This window comes from Nicotiana tabacum, chromosome 2 (assembly GCF_000715075.1).
Source record: "Nicotiana tabacum cultivar K326 chromosome 2, ASM71507v2, whole genome shotgun sequence".
In the NCBI taxonomy this organism is placed as follows: Eukaryota; Viridiplantae; Streptophyta; class Magnoliopsida; order Solanales; family Solanaceae; genus Nicotiana; species Nicotiana tabacum.
Genome location: NC_134081.1, coordinates 99360434 through 99380709, shown reverse-complemented (window position 1 = coordinate 99380709; position 20276 = coordinate 99360434). Strand labels below are relative to the sequence as shown.

At 33.3% G+C, this 20276-nt stretch overlaps 2 protein-coding genes across 3 annotated transcripts; one reads left to right on the top strand and one right to left on the bottom strand.

Moving 5' to 3' along the window:
- The first annotated feature begins 5103 nt into the window (after window positions 1-5103).
- LOC107785584 (putative WRKY transcription factor 65) lies at window positions 5104-8268 on the top strand. Of its 2 annotated transcripts, none has more exons than XM_016606924.2 (3): window positions 5104-5419; window positions 5579-5722; window positions 7528-8268. In XM_016606924.2, the coding sequence occupies exons 1-3, from the start codon at window positions 5280-5282 to the stop codon at window positions 8051-8053; spliced, it is 810 nt and encodes a 269-aa protein (XP_016462410.1). In that variant the 5' UTR covers window positions 5104-5279; the 3' UTR covers window positions 8054-8268. The 2 variants fall into 2 exon arrangements, with proteins under 2 accessions (XP_016462410.1, XP_016462409.1); XM_016606923.2 differs by having other exon boundaries at window positions 5105-5419; window positions 5576-5722.
- Window positions 8269-9841: 1573 nt separating this feature from the next.
- On the bottom strand, window positions 9842-13390 carry LOC107785585 (ras-related protein YPT3). Its single transcript, XM_075236612.1, has 2 exons — window positions 13044-13390; window positions 9842-10580 (listed from the first exon to the last, which is right to left on the bottom strand). The coding sequence occupies exons 1-2, from the start codon at window positions 13262-13264 to the stop codon at window positions 10145-10147; spliced, it is 657 nt and encodes a 218-aa protein (XP_075092713.1). The 5' UTR covers window positions 13265-13390; the 3' UTR covers window positions 9842-10144.
- Window positions 13391-20276: the final 6886 nt, after the last annotated feature.

Genomic DNA, 20276 nt, shown 5'->3' with positions numbered 1-20276 from the left:
CGCTTCTAACATCAAACAACAGTTATTTCTAAAATCACATTTTTGTTCTACATGATACTTTTTGTGTGTGTGTGTGTGTGGAGATTTTCATCTAAAATCTGTTGTTTAAAGATATTAATTAACAGAGAAGTAATCCATCTTATTGAGTTACATTGAACTCCTTATGGTTAATCCCCTTGAGAAAAGATTTGGATCATAAGGAATTTGCCAAGCTTATTCAAGGCTAAAAACACTTTTTTTTATTTAGAAGTTCACTTATTTTTAAAATTGAAGTGTTTGGCCAAGCTTTTAGAAGAAAAAAATAATTTTGAGTAGAAGCAGAATAAGTTTCAGAGAAACAGAAAAAAGTAGTTTCTCCCTAAAATCATTTTTGAAATTCACTTTTGAGAAAAATACATTTACAAACACTTTTTAAAAGTTTGGCCAAACAGTAATTGCTGCTCAGGAGTTCTTTTCAAATTAATTAGCCAAACACAAACAACTCTCATCAAAAGTACTTTTGAGAAAGAAAAAAAAAACACTTCTCAAAATAAGCTCATTTTTGAAGCTTGGCCAAATAGGCTATTAGAATCGCTTTTTAAATACTTGGCCAAATACTAATTGCTGCTCAAAGGTATTTTTAAAATTAATTAATCAAACATAAACGGATTATCATCAAAAGACAAAAATACTTTTGAGAAAAAATATTTTTTTCAAAAAATACTTCTCAAAATAAGTTATTTTGGAAACTTGGCCAAACAAACTATTAGGTGTTAGAAGTGTTCCAAACTCCTTATGATCCAAATCTTTTCTCGAGGGGATTAACCGTAAGGAGTTCAGTGTAACTCATTTAGTCTTCCTATATTCTGATCGTTAACAAATACTTCATCCGTTCACTTATCCGTTCACTTTTACTTGTCACGTTTCGCTTTTCAAATATTTAAATTTTAATTTTAAAATATTAAGAAAATCTAATCTAATTTGACTTCAAAAATTAGTCAAATTAACTCTGGAAAAATAAAACGTGACAAGTAAAAGTGAACGAAGGGAGTAAATAAAAAGAAAGAATCCAGCTACAATAGGTTTAGCAAACAACTTTATTCTTTTCATCCTTTGTTATGATGTTTTTAATTGTAGCTTTTTTCGTTTTATTAAAAGCAATTAACATGTGTTAAGTAACTGAGTCACCGGCTGCCAACTCACTTGTATTGTAATGATCAGAAATCAAAATTGTAACCTTTTTTTGGAGGTTTAAGCGTCTCAGTGGCCTTTAAAATAATTGGACCACTGCATTTTACTTATCAGATGTTGCACGAGTCAAATTAAATAATTTTCTACAGTTGTTTGCATTTCAGAATTTAAAAGTAAAATAACTACTAATATTTCAATGTTTTGTTTAAGCCAAGCTTTTGGACATAGATTTGATTGAAACTTGGAAAAAGAAATTCATGTTGTGTGAAAAATAATTTTCGAAAGTTAAAGTTGTGTTTGGACATGCATTTTATTTGAAAGCTGAAGTTTTGTGAGTGAAATAAAAGATTTCATCCAAAAACTACCCTAAATCAGTTTTTGGGAACTTAAAATTTTTTGAATTTTTTTTCCCAAAACATGATCATATTTCATAAACAAAAAATATTTTCAATTTTTTTTTAAAAAAATAAAGCTAAAATCTATGACCAAATGGGAGCTAAATAGTCGCAAAATTTTGAAATAGCGTTTACTCTTTTAGGTTTCATACTTTTCCCAACATCTTAAAGAATGTTGAGGCAGGTCTAGGAGAGATAAAAATATTCATATTGTCTAAACACCTGGAAAATCAAGTTGTTTCTTAAACAATTGCCTAGGAATTAAATTGATTTTTAAAGCAAAATGATTACAGAAAGGTTATGACTTTTGTGTCATTTTGCTACTTCATTTTGGCAGGATTTAAAGCTATATTTGAGAAATTTCTCCATATTTACTAGTCACAAAATGAAAAAATAGAGCCATTTCGCATCCTTACAACGCAAGTATTTATCTTACCCAAAGAAAGAAAACTAAGGATTTTTTAATCTTAATTTTAATAGGGAAAATTTACATAAAAAGAAAAGCTAAGGTTTTTCTTTTTAAAATAAATTCGCTGGACAAATACCTTATTAAACATAATTTATTTGCTGTACAATAGGTTTCACTTCTCGTCTCTCGAATAGGACAAACTAAAGATATGTCCAACTCTCGAGTCATTTTTATATGATGAATACTCTTCAAAATGTTGTAAATTTACAAATAAAAATGTTATATATCGAAGAATTAAAATCTCACGCTAACTTGAGATCTGAATTGCAAGAGAGTATCATCAAGCTACAAGTCCATTACTTTACCATTTGAATAAACCGATTATTTATTCGATACTTAACAATAATTTTTTTGTTTTCTATCCGGTGTAACATCGGCTTTCAAACTCGATTGCATAAGGTTCATTAAAGGGAGATGCTCCCCATCAATTTTTTTTTACAATCGAGGACTCGAGTCGCAGACCTCTAGTTATGATGGAGGATCATATCCATCCTATTACAATCATTAATAGTGCAACCTTGCAATTGTACCTTTCTTTATTAAAGACTATATATTATGCAGGTGTTAATAATTTATTGAAAGTCATCTTGTCAAAATCATGAACTGTTCATTTCATTTTTTTTCTTTTAGTTATTTTTCTCTCACTTCAATCTTTATTTTTTTTTTCTTTTTCTGATTCTACGGTATTAGACTGTTCCAATCCAAATCTGTAATAATAAAGAAATCAGCGCATGTTATAAGCAGTTGACTTTTAAATGTAGGTAGGTTTAAAATCAAGAACATGGATGAATAAAATTTGTTATCTTAGCTAAGCAGTTGATTAGATCTGCGGAAATATCGGAAAAATATGCGAAACTTGCTTTAAAAAAAGACTTAAGCAAAGAATAGAGGTGAACATAGAAATTAATTAAGGTCACTATTAATAAGTCGCTATTTGTCATTCATTTGCAAAAATGGTCCTTTCTAACACGTAAACGATGACACACATATTACACACGGTTTGCAGCATGATTCACCTTTTATCTTTAATCAATCTTCTTCTTCTTCTTTTTTTCTTGAACTCGAAGTAATATACTATTGAAAACACTGTTGATTCTTTATGTGGGATAGGGGAAAAGATAATGTATATTTGCTAGTGCTAGGTTTATTAAATTTTGTAGCATTTGATATCTGATCCCGTTAGAAATCTTTTATTTTAATAGAGGACTAATAGGTTTTTTAAAGAGTGTGAATTGAAAATGAAAGAGATTAGATTGCGCATCTCTATCTCACCCTTTCGTTTTCTATAAATTCAAACTTTTTTACCCAATGAAATTTCTTCCCTCTTCTCTTCTTTGCATGGTTATTTCAAAACAAACAAAAGTATCAATTATGATTTCATCCGTGGAAGTTTTGTAATTTGTTGTGCCGCTATTATAGAATAGCGTTGCGTTCTATTTTGGGAGGAATTAATCTAAATAACTTAGGCAACAATAAGGAGATTAATAAGTTCCTAAAAAACACACAACAAAAAATTTGTCAGCTCGAAATATTTTTACATTTCAGTTCTAAGTTTGGCTTTTTCTGATTTTCTATTTTGAACAGAGTTATACTAACTAGGACTGCTATGGAGAAACCTAAATGTGAATATACAATTTCATGATTGATGATTCTCTAGGATTCCTATGACTTGTAATAAGAAAGTACATATGGAATGGTCTTTTCTTTAATTTCTTAAACAAATCTCTATTAGCTGGGGCATGCCTGGTAGGTTAGGTTGTCATTTATTTATGCCACTAATGATTAAAACCAAAAATGTTAATTATCTGTTATAACAACCTTATACATTCAACTATTGCTCAAGCAAAGATAAATAAATAAACTAGTAACACGACTTTTAACAACAAGATCTAAATGTAATTAAGCAAATCAACAAATAACTACGCATATTTTTAGCTATAGTAGCGACTGGTCCACTAAGTAATAGAAATGTTTCAAAAGCTAAAACAACAAGATTGTAATGAGTAGAGCTTTACAAAACGACCTGCAGAAGAGTAGTTCACACCTTTTTTTTCTTCCAGGAGTAGTTCACACCTTACTAATGGTAATTAAGAAAACTAGCTTCAAATATCTTACACAATACTCCATTTTTTTCAATTTATATGTCAGTCTTTCTATTTGAGATTATTCATAAATCATTAACACTGTTACTAATCTCAAAAATTCAAATTCATTTAACTATTCAAATTTTATACTTTATGTTTAAAGTGGACTCAGTTTTAGTTTTTACCTTCTAATTTGAAGAAAAAAAAAATTACCTACAAAATTTCTGTATACTTTTAGTGAAAAAGGAATAATTTGTATATCCAATTTGTTTTGGAGCAGCAGAGTTACAGTGTCGGAAGCGAATTCGGCCGAACACAATCATTTTTGTTTATATTTTAAACTTTTTTTAAAAAAACAATTATTGAATATATATAAAAATATAACAGAAACAAGCGACAAACTTGTTGGAAGTACATTTGCCGTATGATTTGGGATGGACAAAATGGTTCACAGCCATCCTACCATATAAGTACAAAATATTCCATTATCGCAACTTAATTAACCTCTCACCCTCACAAAAAGGCTAAGCAGAAACCAATAGTTGAGCCAAAGTCCAATTTGCTGATGACATTTATTTTAGGAATTAATATGTCCGTAAACTTTTACACAATCAAATTAAATTAACTTATACTATTATCAGACAAATTAGCAATCCTGATATGATAGTTCAAAAAATAATGTATAACATGCTATAATTGGTTGTAAAAGTTCCCTTTATTTTACATATATTTTTTAGAATTTTACATTAAGTATTGATAAGAAAAAAATATCAATGGCCAACTTGGATAAATGAATAAAGAAATGTGGACGGGGCTCAACTATATTAAAGATAAGGGGGCCCTTAATTAGAAAAATAATAGTTAATCAACATATGAACATGTCACCTTATGTCACGTTATCATGTTTAATTGCTTGCACGTCCTTAATAAACTATATTTTTGCCAATCTGTCAATTTGGACTGCCCTCATATTAAAACCCCAAAACTTCACAAATTATTTTCCACTACCTTCCCCCACTTCATACCAACTCTTTCCGGCAACCCCATTTACAAACTTTTCTTTTCTTCTTACAAACACTTTTTTCTTTCTTTTATAAATGATAAACTAAAAAGATTTTTGCCCAAGTTATAATTAATAAGCTTTAGCTAGTTTTTTTGGTCATGGAAGATAGACTAAACAGAAGAAGTCCATTTTTTATCAAACAAGAAGATTCCACCGGAACTCCGCCGGATAATGCCGCTGATTCTTCTTTTTCCGGCGATGAAACTGCTGAAGTTAACATGCCATCTCCTAGAAAAAGGTTTGTAAATATTCTTCTTCTTTTTTTGTTGTTGTTGAGAAAATGAATCTTAAAATATTTTATGGTTAGTTTTATTCTATTTTTTTTACGGAATTCGGGAAAAATGAAAATTTGGATATTTTTCTTATATTAGTATTGGTTTGATTGTATTTGTAGTAGGAGAGGAGCAAAAAAGAAAGTAATTACCGTGCCAATTATTGATGCCGATGGATCACGAAGTAAAGGAGAAGTTTATCCACCACCAGATTCTTGGTCTTGGAGGAAATATGGACAAAAGCCAATTAAAGGGTCACCTTATCCCAGGTAATTAAATCAAATTTTCATTACTTTTTAGATTTTTCACAGAGATGAAGTGCATATGTAGTTAGTAAGAAAGTTCAAAATTTAAAGAATTAGTAATTTAAGTAACAAATATTAGTAATTAAAAAGTTGTTTTGAAATAATGACAGAATTATTGTTCTAAACAGTCATTGTAGTTGCCGCCGGGGGTAGTTGGTAAAGGTTTTGATTCTTATCCGTAAGGCTGATGACTATCTTATAATTATGGACCAATTAAACTTTGCATTAAATTAATGTAGTAGTTTGAATTATGCATTGCTAGTAGTACTTCACTCGCCTTCTTACATCTTGCTAATCACGCTCTTTTTCTGGTAAATCAAAGCGTCGTAAATACAGTTGAGATTTATATTTACTGACTTAAAATGTTGAATTATCCATTAATTGCACCTTTTAGCGTATTAGCCATATAAGGGTAAGCACAAAGGATCATGTATTGTACTTGCTTCTTCTTGTAGTATTGGAGCATTTATACTATTAAGAAAGGTTTCAATTCTAAACAATAACAAACATTCCGTATTCACGTAGGGTTTGGGAAAAGATCGCTCCCCGAGGGTGTGATGTAGGCAATCATTCTAATGCAAGTATCAACGATTCGAACCCGTAACCTATAGATCATATGAAAATAATTTTACCGTTGCTCCGCATCTTCCCTCGGAAGGGTTCAATTCTACATAACATTAATGTGGTTGTCCCTTACAATGGACGCTTTCAAAGACATTGTTCCATAATTTAATAGCCATTGGTATTATTGCTTTCAATAGTAGTATGGCCAGATTGATAACATTACAACCCCAGAAAATATAAATTAGATAAGATTGGGACGATGTGGCATTTAAAATTTTAATTTTTTTCATACATTTAATGAACTTCTACACTTTGATCTAACCTCGGGTTCCACGACTTACAAGTGTTTTCATAGCCCACTCTCTACTCCATTGATGTGTATTCCTCCACAAATGATGGTAAATGCAAAAACACTCATTGTTTTCGGACTTGACTTCTATTAAGGTAGTCAAAAATATGTTAAAAATTACTTATATACTTGTGCCAATTTAGCGTTCAATATACTTCCTAAAAATCATTTTGTATAACTTTTTTTCGTTTTTATCTATTTAGAAAACAATGATGCATTTTTACATTTTTAGAAAAACTCTTCAACATTTAAATTTCTTATGGAATATTTTGGAGCACAAACTCTAAAAGATCTTTTGGTACGTGTAAAAAGTCTTTAAATATGAACATACAACAAAAACGAAGACAATAGTACCTTTTAGTGTACGGGTCGCTTGGTAAGGTGTATAACAGTAATACTGAATATACTAAATATGGTGTATTAATAGTGTTGAAATTAGTAATGTTGAAATTAGTTATATTGAGATTATTTCTTATTAACTGTTTGGTCTGGTGTATTAAATGTTTCGAAAGGATTGTTCCGTCGTTATATATGTTTATCATGTATTAAAAACTATAGTATTGTTAATGTCATGATTTGCTATAGATTTGAAAAGCACTATCAAACAAAATATTAATAATATCAAAGTTAATACATATATTATTTCCTAATACATCCTATCAAACGATCCAGTAATTGGTTTGATTATTCACTCACTATCTTTGGATTTGTAGAAGAAAATGTAATTTGTGAAAAGAGCCAACTTTAATGGGGGTTTTCAAGATTTTTTACTATAGAGTTTTGGTGGGCTATTTGTACTCTATTTAATATTTCTATTGGAGTATATTTTAAAATGGTGCATGTGTTTCATGCGCAGGGGATATTATCGATGTAGTAGTTCCAAAGGCTGTCCTGCCAGAAAACAAGTAGAGCGTAGCCGCCTGGACCCCACCACTCTTCTCATTACCTACTGTTCTGAACACAACCACCAATTCCCCGCCGCCACCACCAAACACCACCACCACCACCCTCCTGCCGCCAGTACACCGACAACCTCTACCAATACCGCCGGAGACAACAATGCGGCGGCTGCGGCCACTGACGTTACGATGACAGACAAATCATCTCCTGAAGAATGTGACGTCTTTGCTTATCAACATGACAATGGCTTCTCGGAGATGGCCGGCGAATTGGGTTGGTTCTCCGATGTGGGAACTCCTACATTTATGGAGAACACGTCATCGGTGCTGGGGTCCACGTGGAGTGATGCTGACGTAGCTTTAATGTTGCCTATTCGGGAGGAGGATCAGTCTTTGTTTGGTGATTTGGGGGAGTTGCCGGAGTGTTCGGTTGTTTTCCGGCGATATAGTGTGGAAGCACCGTGCTGCGGCGGTACAGGATAACAATCCACGTGTCAAATTTCCACACTGAAAACTGAAATTACATATAGATGGGCCTGAGTTTGCCACACGAGATACCAAAATCTTTTTTTTTTTTTTTTTTTTGTGTTCCACGTTTTTCACGACCTTTTTTCTTCTTTTTTTTCTTCTTTATGTAAAGAGCTGGTAGATTGGAAAACAAAGAAAAAAAAGAAGAAACATACTTTTATTTGATTTTACTTGATTGAGCTCCTTTTGATAAAATTCACATTTTGGATTATTAAACATGAGCCTACCTCTGCTTTATAATGTGGACAGGGATTTAATGTTAACCTAACAATCAAAATCTGTACCTTAGTACTGCACCTTCTTTTCCTTTTTTTGACGAGACAGATTGGATTACGTTTAGGCTATACCTTCATCTGTGGCCATAAAAAAATCGAGAAATATACTCCTATATATTTATATATAAAAACAAAACAAAAATCACGCTATTAAACATGAGGTAATAAACAATACTAGTCCCGTTTCAATTTATATAAATTTATTTTTTATGTCCGTGCAAAAAAGATGTATTTTTATATTTGAAAATAATTTGTATTTATGCAATAATTTATAACCACACAAAATATATGCGTCTCATTTCCAAGTTCAAAATTCTTTCTCTTTTTTCTTAAATTTCATCCTCAGTTAAATAGATTCACATAAATTAAAACGGATAAAATATATGTTAAAATGGTAACAGAAGATCTTAACATTTCTTTATTATTAAACTGCTATGATTACAGGAAATAAATATATAATTATATGTAATGGTTAGTTCCCTAATCTTATGCCCAACATAATTTACTTCATATACTCAGATTGCAATGATGGGTTCAAAGCAATAATGGCGCAATGGAGAATTTCTCAGTCTGTTTCGATGGTTGTTACCTTTGTGTCGTATTATTACTTTAAATAAAATATTTGTTTTGATTGTTATTTAAATTTTATTGTATCGCTTTATTATAAAAAGTGTTACTTTATAGAACGATCAATTTGATGTGGTCACATAGTTACCTTATTTTTTCTCTCATCTTGCCTTCCTTATTGTTAAATAATTCTGTTTTATCCTTTATCTACCTTTCTATATAACAATTATACCTTATACCTTACTTTTTTATTATAATATTACAAGTTTATTTTTCATATTATTCTTTAAGACGAGGGGTTGCTCTGATGGTAAGCAACTTCCACTTCCAACCAAGAGATTATTAGTTCGAGTCACCCAAAGAGTAAGGTGGGGAGTTCTTAGAGGGAAGGATGCCGAGGGTCTATTGGAAACAAACTCTCTCTACCTCATGGTAGGGGTAAGGTCTGCGTACACACTACCCTCCCAGACCCCACTAGTGCATGAAACGACAACAAACAATTCAATCTATACAAACATTGTATAGATCAAAACGATAAAATACAATACAATACATTATGAAACAATACATAACAACCATCCAAATTACTATGAAAGCGTTTTAGCTCCATAATGAGTCTATCCCCTGCAAATTCAAACTAAAAGGATTGGAGAATTTAACTCGACTTACATGCTAGATAATGATTACAGAACATCTCGTCTGAGAAAAATAATTAAAGAATACATTTGCTCTCAATCCAGAAACCAACATTGAAGCAAAAGCAAGTCAGTGAAATTCACATGATAAACCTGCATATTATCAACAGTTTGATCTTGCCCTATTAATGGACAACAATTTCTACTCAAGAGATAGATATATAAAAAAATCTAATTAAAATCAAAGGGACAATTGAGACGAAAGATGATATACTGGTAACATGTTATTGGAAAGATCTTGCCACTGTCTCATTTTTTCAAGCCATCATCCAGAACACATAAAACTAAGACCTTGTTTGCACATTCTGTAATTAGAAACTAACAGTACCTGCTCCTTCGGAGTTTTTCATGAGAACACTGCTTCGTGTATTCTCATGGCTAGCTTAAATCTTATATCCCACAACCGAGATAACCAAAAAAGAAAAATCCAGGGAAGTAAAATCATTGATTTAATGACGATTTACAGCTGAAAAAGCTTGAGGTATTGTCGTGCACATTTTTCTTGTACCCTAGCTTGAACAACATCCGAACTTTTTCCAAGTAGATCCTTCATCTTTGATGTTAATCGTCTCTCCTTTAGGTGGCGCAGATGAAGTAGCACCTTCATCGCCTGCTTCAACTGCTTTTTTACTGACGATCCGGTATATCTGCGTGAGAACTTCAGTGAACGCATTTTCCACATTGGTTGCTTCTAATGCAGAAGTCTCCATAAAGTAAAGGGCTTCCCTCTCTGCCAAAGATTTAGCCTCATCAGTTGAAACAGCGACGAGATGGCGGAGATCTGACTTGTTGCCTATGAGCATTACTACAATGTTAGGGTCAGTGTGGTCTCTCAACTCCTTCAACCACCTTGTGACATTCTCATAGGTAACATGTCGAGTGACATCATATACGAGCAAAGCGCCTACAGCTCCCCGATAATAAGCACTAGTAATGGCACGATATCTGGTAGGGAAGAAGAAAAAGTTGAAGCAGTAGTATAACACCTTAAGATGATAACATCTAATTGACATGAGTTCTCAAAGGAACAAGGATGTGTCCATTTCATTCCCTCTCTATACGACAGTTAGCAACAAAACACATACAAGCAACTACATATTCGCCATAAGCAAAGAACATCAATAACGGGGAAAAAGGGGCACCAAGAGGGAAAAAGAAAAACGTAGGGAAAAGAGATCAAGTATTCAAACATCTGCCTATGCAATTGAGCTTGAATATACGAATATTATATTTACTAACCAAGAAAAATATTGAAAGTTGTGGTATACCGGTAATAGTAATACATGGCCTATTTTATTGCTAACAAAACTTTTTGATCGTTTTTTATTACTAACAAAGTTGAAATTCACTAGGTTAACTTTGTGTGAAAGATACAATTAATTCAGCTCCTATAGAGACACCTAAATCAAAGGTTACAAACCTAAATACATTATACAATTATTTCTCAAACTATTCTGCCTACACAAAGAAATAAGTCCACAACTCCCACTGTAAGAGAGGACCTAACATGATCTGCACAATAATTCGAAAAACAACAGGAGAAGAAACCACAGGCCAGAAGATAAAGGACCAGAAAGATGAGGTCTACTCCATCTTTCTTCCACTGCTCTATTTTAGAGTTAAGTTGGAAAGTTTGGGGTAAATATATCAGGCTTAAACTTAAATTGCACCATATGCAAAATAGCTAGAAAAGAAAGTAACAACCCCCCCCCCCCCCCCCAAAAAAAAAGAGAGATGAAATTGCTCAAAGATCGCCTTTAAAGTATTACTATCATTCATCTCAGAATAAGGTTTCGCATACAACCACCAATAGGGAATATATCAAAACACGGGCTTTGCAATAAGCAGGAATTATGATCAATATTTCGTCCAGACTGGATCACATCCTTGACATTGAGAAATGCAGAAGATGTTAATAACAAATTAGGCACTAAAAGCCATGAACCAGCGGCTGAACTGTGCCAACAAAAGCACCGCCATGAACTAACACGCACGCTGCACAAGTTCACAAGAAATGAGTAGGATAAAGGCAAAGCAACATATCAGAAAGCCACCCAAGGGCATTCAAGCAGGGCTAACAAAATTTCATCTTCCTCTTAATCCAGTTCTCATGTTTTATCATGCCAGCTCCATATACAATTATGTAAAATGCTTTATCACCCTATCATTAATCATTAACACCTCCCCGTGTTTGCACCCAATTATTATGTACTTTTTGTAAGAAACATGAGCATAGAACATCTGGAAGAACAACTATGATGTGATACCATTGCTAATGACATGTAAAACACACTTATGATTCATAAGCCTTGTAGCAAATTACATCAACCACATCCAAATTTGAAAAAAACCAGAGGCAGTGATTACTGTATTTGCAAGAAGAAAGAGACCAATCCTTCAATTCACCACGATCATGCCAACTCAATAACCTAATACAAACTATCCTTGGGCATTCTCGTCTCGTACTCCCTTGATAACTTGATCTCAAGAATTTTTTCATTTGGCAAAAACGATGTTGTTTTCTGAAGTTCAACTCCAAGCATGTTCTTTACTTTGTGCCTACTTTCTTAGTTTTCACAGGGCATTCTGTAGATATACCAATCTCTTAACAGTAGAAAATCGAGGTACCGAATCTCAGAATAGAAACTTGACGAAGTGAAATTTGTTATACCAACAAAGTACTGAACTTTTTCATGGCCATAAGTTCTGAAGTAGTCATAGTTTTCACACCTAACAGTCACCAAGAAGCACACAGCCTTTAAGAAGGATTTTTCTAGAGTGAGACACAGAAAAGAGATTCTACATCGTTGTTAACTTCTGGCTAGAAGCTTTGACCAAATACAATTAAATTGGAGTTGCACCAGTGCCAGTGTAGAAATTCATTTTTATAATTGGTGGCAGTGCAACTTCCATGTCCCTCAAATTTCAGATAGTAATACATATACTACACAGGACTTCAAGCAACAAAACCACATCTACACACTCTTTTACAATATCAATAAACACAAACAATATTCAATAATCCTACAAAAAAGAAGATTAACACAACAACGCGACAAGCAACTTTCACTTGACTAAAGCGCAAAACATGTAAAAGCAAGCACTTACTACTACTCTTGAACCCCACAACTTAAAAATATTAGAGATTTCAAATAAAATTAACAAATAAATAAAAGCTCACGCACCAATATAGACGGTTATTTAGAGTTCAACAAAGATCATGTAACCAATTAACAAAAGCACTATAACTAAAGCCACAAAAGCATAAATAAACAAACCCCAAATACACAAACACAAAAAGAGACATATATATCTAAAGTATACTACCAGAATACTTAAAAAATTATAAAAAAAAAGATTTATATCAGGGATTTTTTCTTTGTTTTTCAAAAAAGGAAGAAACTTTACCTTTCTTGGCCAGCAGTATCCCAAATCTGAGCTTTAATAACTTTGTTATCAATATTGAGACTTTTGGTAGCAAACTCAACACCAATTGTAGACTTAGACTCCAAATTGAATTCATTTTTAGTGAACCGTGAAAGCAGATTTGATTTACCCACACCTGAATCTCCTATCAAAACTAGCTTGAATAGGTAATCGTACTCATCATCTGCTCTATAACCGGCCATATTTGAAAACAATTACTTTGTTCTGTGTTTTTTGGTTAGGCAAAAAGTAAGTAAATCACAGAACTGTGCTTCAATTTTTTTACTTAAAGGCGGAGAAATGGGATTGGGACTCTTGTCTGAGGTTGGCTATATTCAAGGAACAGCTTAAAATAGAAACGAATTTCATATGGTGAAATGACGTAACTATCCTTTCAGGTTCTAGTTTGATTTTTTCTTTTTTAAAAATGAAAACGAAAACATATTGGTAGAGAGTAGAAATTACATCAAATTTCCACTTAAGCAAAAAAGGAATTGAAATATGTATATAGGAAAATAGCAGAATTACAAGCAACTTAGGAAATTAATTGAAGATTGAAAAATTAATGGTCAAATGTGCTCCAGAATGATTGATAATTATCATTTGCCCGAAAAAAAGCATTATTCCATATGAGAAAATTCTCTTTCATTTTTCCTCTGTACGTTCTTCCTCCTCTTTGTACATATAATAATAGACTCAGCATTTTGGGAATATGTATATTCACACTCCTTGTTTGGCTTGAATCACATAAATAATTGAACATTTTCTTAAAATTATATTTATAATTAATTCGTACCAAACAATAGGAATAATAATCTGATTGGCCAAGCTTTTTTGGGCTAAAAATATTTTTTTTTGGCCAAAAGTGATTTTGGTCAAATTGAGGTGTTTGGGCAAGCTTTTAGATGAAAAAAAGTATTTTTGAGAAGTGATATGCAGGAAAAAGTAATTTCTCTTCAAAAGCATTTTTCTGAGAAACACTTTTGAGAAAAATACACTTAGAATCAGTTTTTAAAAGTTTGATCAAAAGTGTTTTTCAAATTAATTAGTCAAACACAAACAACTTCTCATCAAAAATACTTTAAAAAAAATATTTTTGAAAAAAACACTTCTCAAAATAAGCTAATTTTAGAAGGTTGGCTAAACAGGCTATAAATCCAGCAAATTTCCACAAATATAATCTTTGAAAGATAATATATATACAGACTTTACTCTTATCCTTGAAGGACAAATGAAATATTTGCGAAACAAAGTAGAGGCATAATAAATAGGCACCCGTTGTCACATAATAGTGATAAGTACAGTAATATTTATCACCTACTAAATAATATTTATGGGTGTCTTAATGGTAATCAATATTAATACCGAAATCCTATTAGTGGCAATCTACCAAAGGGGAAGGATAAATTAGGAATGACAACGATTTGATATTTAAATGTTAGTACAACCTTACTTTAGGCGTATAATTAGCACCACACAGATCAATATAGGGGAAGTTGCGTTGGGCATGTGGTGGGTCAGTGTCCAAGGGCATTTAGCATAACTAGTCTCCTAAAATAAATAAATAACAAAATAATGACTTTAATAATTTTTAAAAAAATTGAAAGTTTTTTTGTTTTTGTTTTGTAGATTCAGATGGATTGATCTTTGCTGTCATGCTCCTTCTTGTGCTAGTTAATGCTAAGACGATGTGTAATTAATACTCCCTCTATTTTAATTTATGTGAACTCATTTGACTGAGCACAAAGTTTAAGAAAAGAGAGAAGACTTTTAAACTTGTGGTGTAAAATGAGGCACATACATTTTGTATAGGTATAAATCATTACATAAAGATAAATTGTTTCCAAATAAGAAAATGAGTCATTCTTTTTGGTATGGACTAAAAAGGAAATAAATTTACATAAATTGAAACGGAGTGAGTATAACTTTTGGAAAGTGATGAACAATGAGGGGGAAGAAGCTTCATAGTATCTGCATATGGATGTTGCTTGCTCCGCGTATGAAACAAACTCTAGGAATTTAAAATGTAATTTTTCGGAAAGGATCTCGGTTGACACTCATTTGGTGCATGTGGCCCGCCACCGAGCATAACTAATCTGATAGTAATTGTTTATGAATTATCGTTGTCTAATAATTGGTCGATAGGTGTATTCTAAAAACAATATGTATTCAAGAAAAGCCAGTGGTACAACACGAAACATCAGTAGCAGATAGAGCATAATGACAGGTTTAGTGGGGTCAACATAACAAAATTATTGTACTCTCTATTTTAAGATTAACAAAATCAAGTGACGATAATTAATTATAGTTCAGTAATAAAAATTTATATGTAAGATATATGTAAATTCTTTTTAAGGTAAACATTATACTCGAAAAATACTTTTGGGATTAACTTTTTATTCCATCCTTACCGGATAATCAATTGTATATTTACACATTCTCCGCGATTTGATATCTTAAGCGTATTGGTGGATCAATGATTGATTTTCGCTAGTTTTTATGTTTTCCTATTATTGGCACTTGATATTAATTGTAATCCACTGCTTCTTTTTGTTTTGAAAATTGTCATTTGCCACTACAAATGAACCAGAATTTTTTTTGGCAATTAGTGCAACCAATAATAGTCTTATATAATGCGTTAATACACATAATTATACGGTTAAACTTCTCTATAATAGTATCCTTATATAACAACACTTCACTATAAAAGTCAAGCTTTTTCGGAATCAATTTTTATGTTATGTTATAATATATGTTCTCTATAACAACACTTCGTTATAACATCCAAAAATATTCGGAACAAACGACGATGTTATAGAAAATTTTTACTGTAGTAACGTCTGTCGTCTATTTAATTAGCAGATAAGAATACCATATTATAGACACCACTTTTAAGAAACAAGATTGTAAAGTCAATTTTAATTCTTCACAGACTTATTTTCCAAACAATTTTTTCAAAATGTTACCCGGGTGGTACTTATTGAGAACCGATACTTTTCGTTTTTTTAAGCTTATGCTAGACTTATGATACAATAGAATTCTACTAACTATACCCCCTCTTTTTATTAAGCCACAAACTTAACTTTTATATATAATGATTTTAAATATAATTTCTTTCTCCTCAGGAAAATATAGATTGTGTCCACAGTTCGATTATAAGATTAAAATTTTGAGAATATTACTCATTCTTGGCAAAATATAAAATTGGCTGAACAACATATCTGCATGGCATCTAAGGGTACTTCTGACATTTCATAAGTTTAGCATGCTTAAGAGAGTTGTTCTCACTGCCTTAATATTTGGACCTTATTAATTGCTGAAAAGGAATCGCCGCTTTTTATTTGAGGGCCCATGTTCATTGATTATGGTGGGGTCAGTGAGTTTTTTATTTGACACCTCTGCTCTTCTGAAAAATTGTACAGCTGCTGCTGATGATGATGATGTCATAGTAGTGGCATATTGCTTCTCTGTATTTGTCCAGCGCCCCCTTTTTTTTCAATTTAAAAATTCCTGAATCTAAAACTCAACAATCACGTACAATTATTTATTAAACAAATGGTACACAAATTTTTGTGATCTAATCGTTGTGCTTGAATTATCATTAATCGCCAGATTTAACAAGTAGCTTAAACTTATACCTCCAAGTCAAAATGAATTTATTAGTATGGAACTCAAATAAGAATTATTTTTGTTTTATAAAAATTGAAAAAGATTAAAATACAATTAACAACTATTTATTTTTTGAAATAACTAAAATTATTTATTAGTAAGGACATAATTATGATAGTGAAAGTAAAAATAATGACAGAAAGAGATGTATGCATACTATAGCCATATAAATTTTATTGGAATTAAATTCATAAAATAATTTGGACTATATTTTAAATTCAAGATATATTAGTTCAAATAAATTTATTGGCTAATATAATTGGATTAATTGTATAAGTCAAATATAAATGGATTAAATAAATAAGTCTTAATCCATTGGGCTAAAGTGATGAGCCCACTTTGTTAGGCCCAATATGTCATCTTCCTAGATGTCCAGTTTGATGCCACGTGCCAAATGACTTGGCACGCCACGTCAAATGGAAGAGCCAATAGGACCATGCCACATGTCAAAATGATAAGGCATGCCAAGTCACATTAAAAGGCTAATGAAATCGCGCCACGTGTGCAAGTGACATGTTCTGGCCAATCAAATGCGGTCATGTCACACTTTAATTTGATTGGTCGGAAAGAGTCTGTTCTTATCACAACTCCTCCCTTCCACAACTATAAATAAGAGTTTTCATAACCCAGAAAAGACACCAGAAGTCATAACAAGAAGCAAGAGAGAGCTCTTGGATCAAACGCCGCAAATTTCTCTACAAGTTTCAAGTTTCAAGCAACCAAGTTCAAATTCAAGAAATCAAGTTCAAGCTCAAGAACAAAGAACTTCAAGTTCAAGATATCAAGTTCAAGCTCAAGAACGAAGAACAAGTCAAGATTCAAGGAGTACGAGTTCAGATCAAAGTTCGTGCTAGTTGAATTCAAGATCATCGTTCGTGGAAACAAATATAGATTCAAGATCAAACTCAAAGACCCTTGAATTTATTTACTATTGAAAAGAAGAATCAGAAAATTCATAGAGATTGTACACTCAAATATTTAAAATCAAATACTACGATTATTGCGATATTTTTCGGTCTACAAATTCTGGCACTCCCAGTGGGACAATCTCTACCTCTCATCTCAACTTTCAATCATTAAAGTTCAAGAACATTGAAATGGCTTCAAAGAAAATCAACTCCAGTTCAACTTCCGCCAAGGCTGCTAATTTCAGGTTTTATGCTGATGTGAAAAGTATCATCGATGTTACCTTTGGAAGCTTTGGACCAGTTACGAAGAGCAAAGCAAGCTCGTTAGGACAACAAGCACCCCAAGTGTCGTCCGCATCAACCCCTATTTTTGAATCTCCATCCTCAAAAGGAGCAAGATCTTTCACAAATATACCCGAAGGAGGAAGCGATGTTGCTGAAAAGATCAAGAAAACTCTTGCTCTGCTTGACCTTTTCGGATCCAAGCACTCTGTTGTGAAGGAAGATGATGATACTTCAAGTGATGGATCCTCCCCACTTACACCACATAGCGTGAGCCAATCAAGGATCAATCTGTGTGAAAATCCATGCTACTCTTCATCGTCCACGACAATCATGCAAGCCATAGTGACAAACACTTCATCTGTGGAGGAGCAGTTAGCAAACTTGATGGAAGCAATCGTTGGCTTGACCAAGTGCATGCAAAATCAAGATGCTAGAATCGACAAGCTAACAGATATGGTGTGAATCTTGATGGAAGAAGAATCCACCCGTGCACCTGGCAAAACTCCCAGAAGTTCAAGAGATTGATCCTTCCCCACGACAAGTAGCATCCGCTAAGGCTATCCTTGTCTCATCTAAAGGGATGATTCCAATCGATCAACTAAAGGAGTTCATTGAAGGAACCATTAAGAACAAGTATGGAGTTGCTACCAAGTCCTCCATTACATATGCAAAGCCACACACTTCAAGGGTCGATATGTTGAAGATGATTGCTGGCTATCAACCTCTAAAGTTTCAACAGTTTGATGGTAAAGGTAATCCAAAGCAACATGTGGCGCACTTCGTTGAGACGTGCAACAATGCTAGGACTTATGGAGATTACCTCATCAAGCAGTTTGTCCGCTCGCTAAAAGGAAATGCTTTTGACTGGTACACAGACCTCGAGGCTGGATCTATTGATAGCTGGGATCAACTGGAGCAAGAGTTCTTCAATCGCTTTTATAGCACGAAACGTACTGTGAGTATGATAGAACTTACAAATACTCGTCAACAAAAGAGTGAACCAGTTATCGACTTTATCAATCGTTGGAGGAATGCAAGCCTCAACTGCAAAGAGAGGCTTAGTGAAGCTCCTGGCATAGAGATGTACATCTAAGGCATGCATTGGGGACTCCGCTACATCTTGCAAGGTATCAAGCCTAGCACATTTGAAGAACTCGTGACTCGTGCCCATGACATGGAGTTAAGCATGGCCTCCGCTGGAAACGAAATGATGCCTATCTATGAGCCCCGCAAAGCAAACGACAAGCAAGAAGTCAGGAAATAGAGCAAGTTTGTACCCCGGTCTAAAAACAAAGAAGCTATGAATGTCAACACATCACCTGTGAAGTTCAAAACAAAGGTGAGCAAGAAGCAGAGTACGAAATCCACTTCTTTTCAAGATAAACCAAGTAGGAAGTTGACTCTAAAAGAAATGCAAGAGAAGGAGTACCCATTTCTGAATTCTGATGCGCAAGCAATTTTTGAAGAACTCCTCGAGTTAAATCTCATTGAGCTTCCGGAGATGAAGCGGGCAAATGAAGCTGGTAAAACGAATGACCCAAATTACTGCAAATACCATCGACTCATGAGCCACCCTCTAGAGAAGTGCTTTGTCTTCGAGGATAAAGCTATGGACTTGGCCCGTGAAAAGAAGATCGTGCTTGAAGATGAGAAAGCAAGTGCAAACCAAGTCTCTATCACCTTTGGATCATTTTGTCCGGATGAATTATATGGTTTTAAAGAAAGTAAAGATAGAGAATTAATGGAGAACAATAAAGTTAAAGTCAATCATCCTGATGACGATGAAGGTTGGACGTTGATGACTCATCGTAGGCGCCACAAAAGGAGCCCACGAAAAGAATCAATAGAACAACCAACAAGAAAAATGATGGTAACAAGACGAAGAAAACAGAATCCAGTTAGGCATTTGCGGAAAGCAAAAGTGGAGATGTACCACTCTCAAAAGCTACGAAATCCAGTAACCTTGGAGGAGTTTTTAGCAAGTTGGTTTCGCATGAAGATTTTCCATGGGGATTTCGATACCTCTTATTATCATGCTGACGAAGGGAAAGAAAAGAGTGATGACCTACCGTTGGCACCATCTTCGGAAAAGCTCATCGAGTCCACTCCTCAAGAAGTTAATGCTTGTAAAAAAAGTCACGTTCACAAATGACGATCTTCTGCTAGGTGACACTCATCATAACCGACCATTTTACCTGGTTGGATATATGCGTGATGAAAGGGTAAATCGAATTTTGATTGATGGAGGATCCTCAGTGAATATTTTGCCAATTCACACTGTGAAAGAACTTGGTATTCCCATGAACGAACTCTCAAAAAATGGTGTGATGATCCAAGGATTCAACCAAGGGGG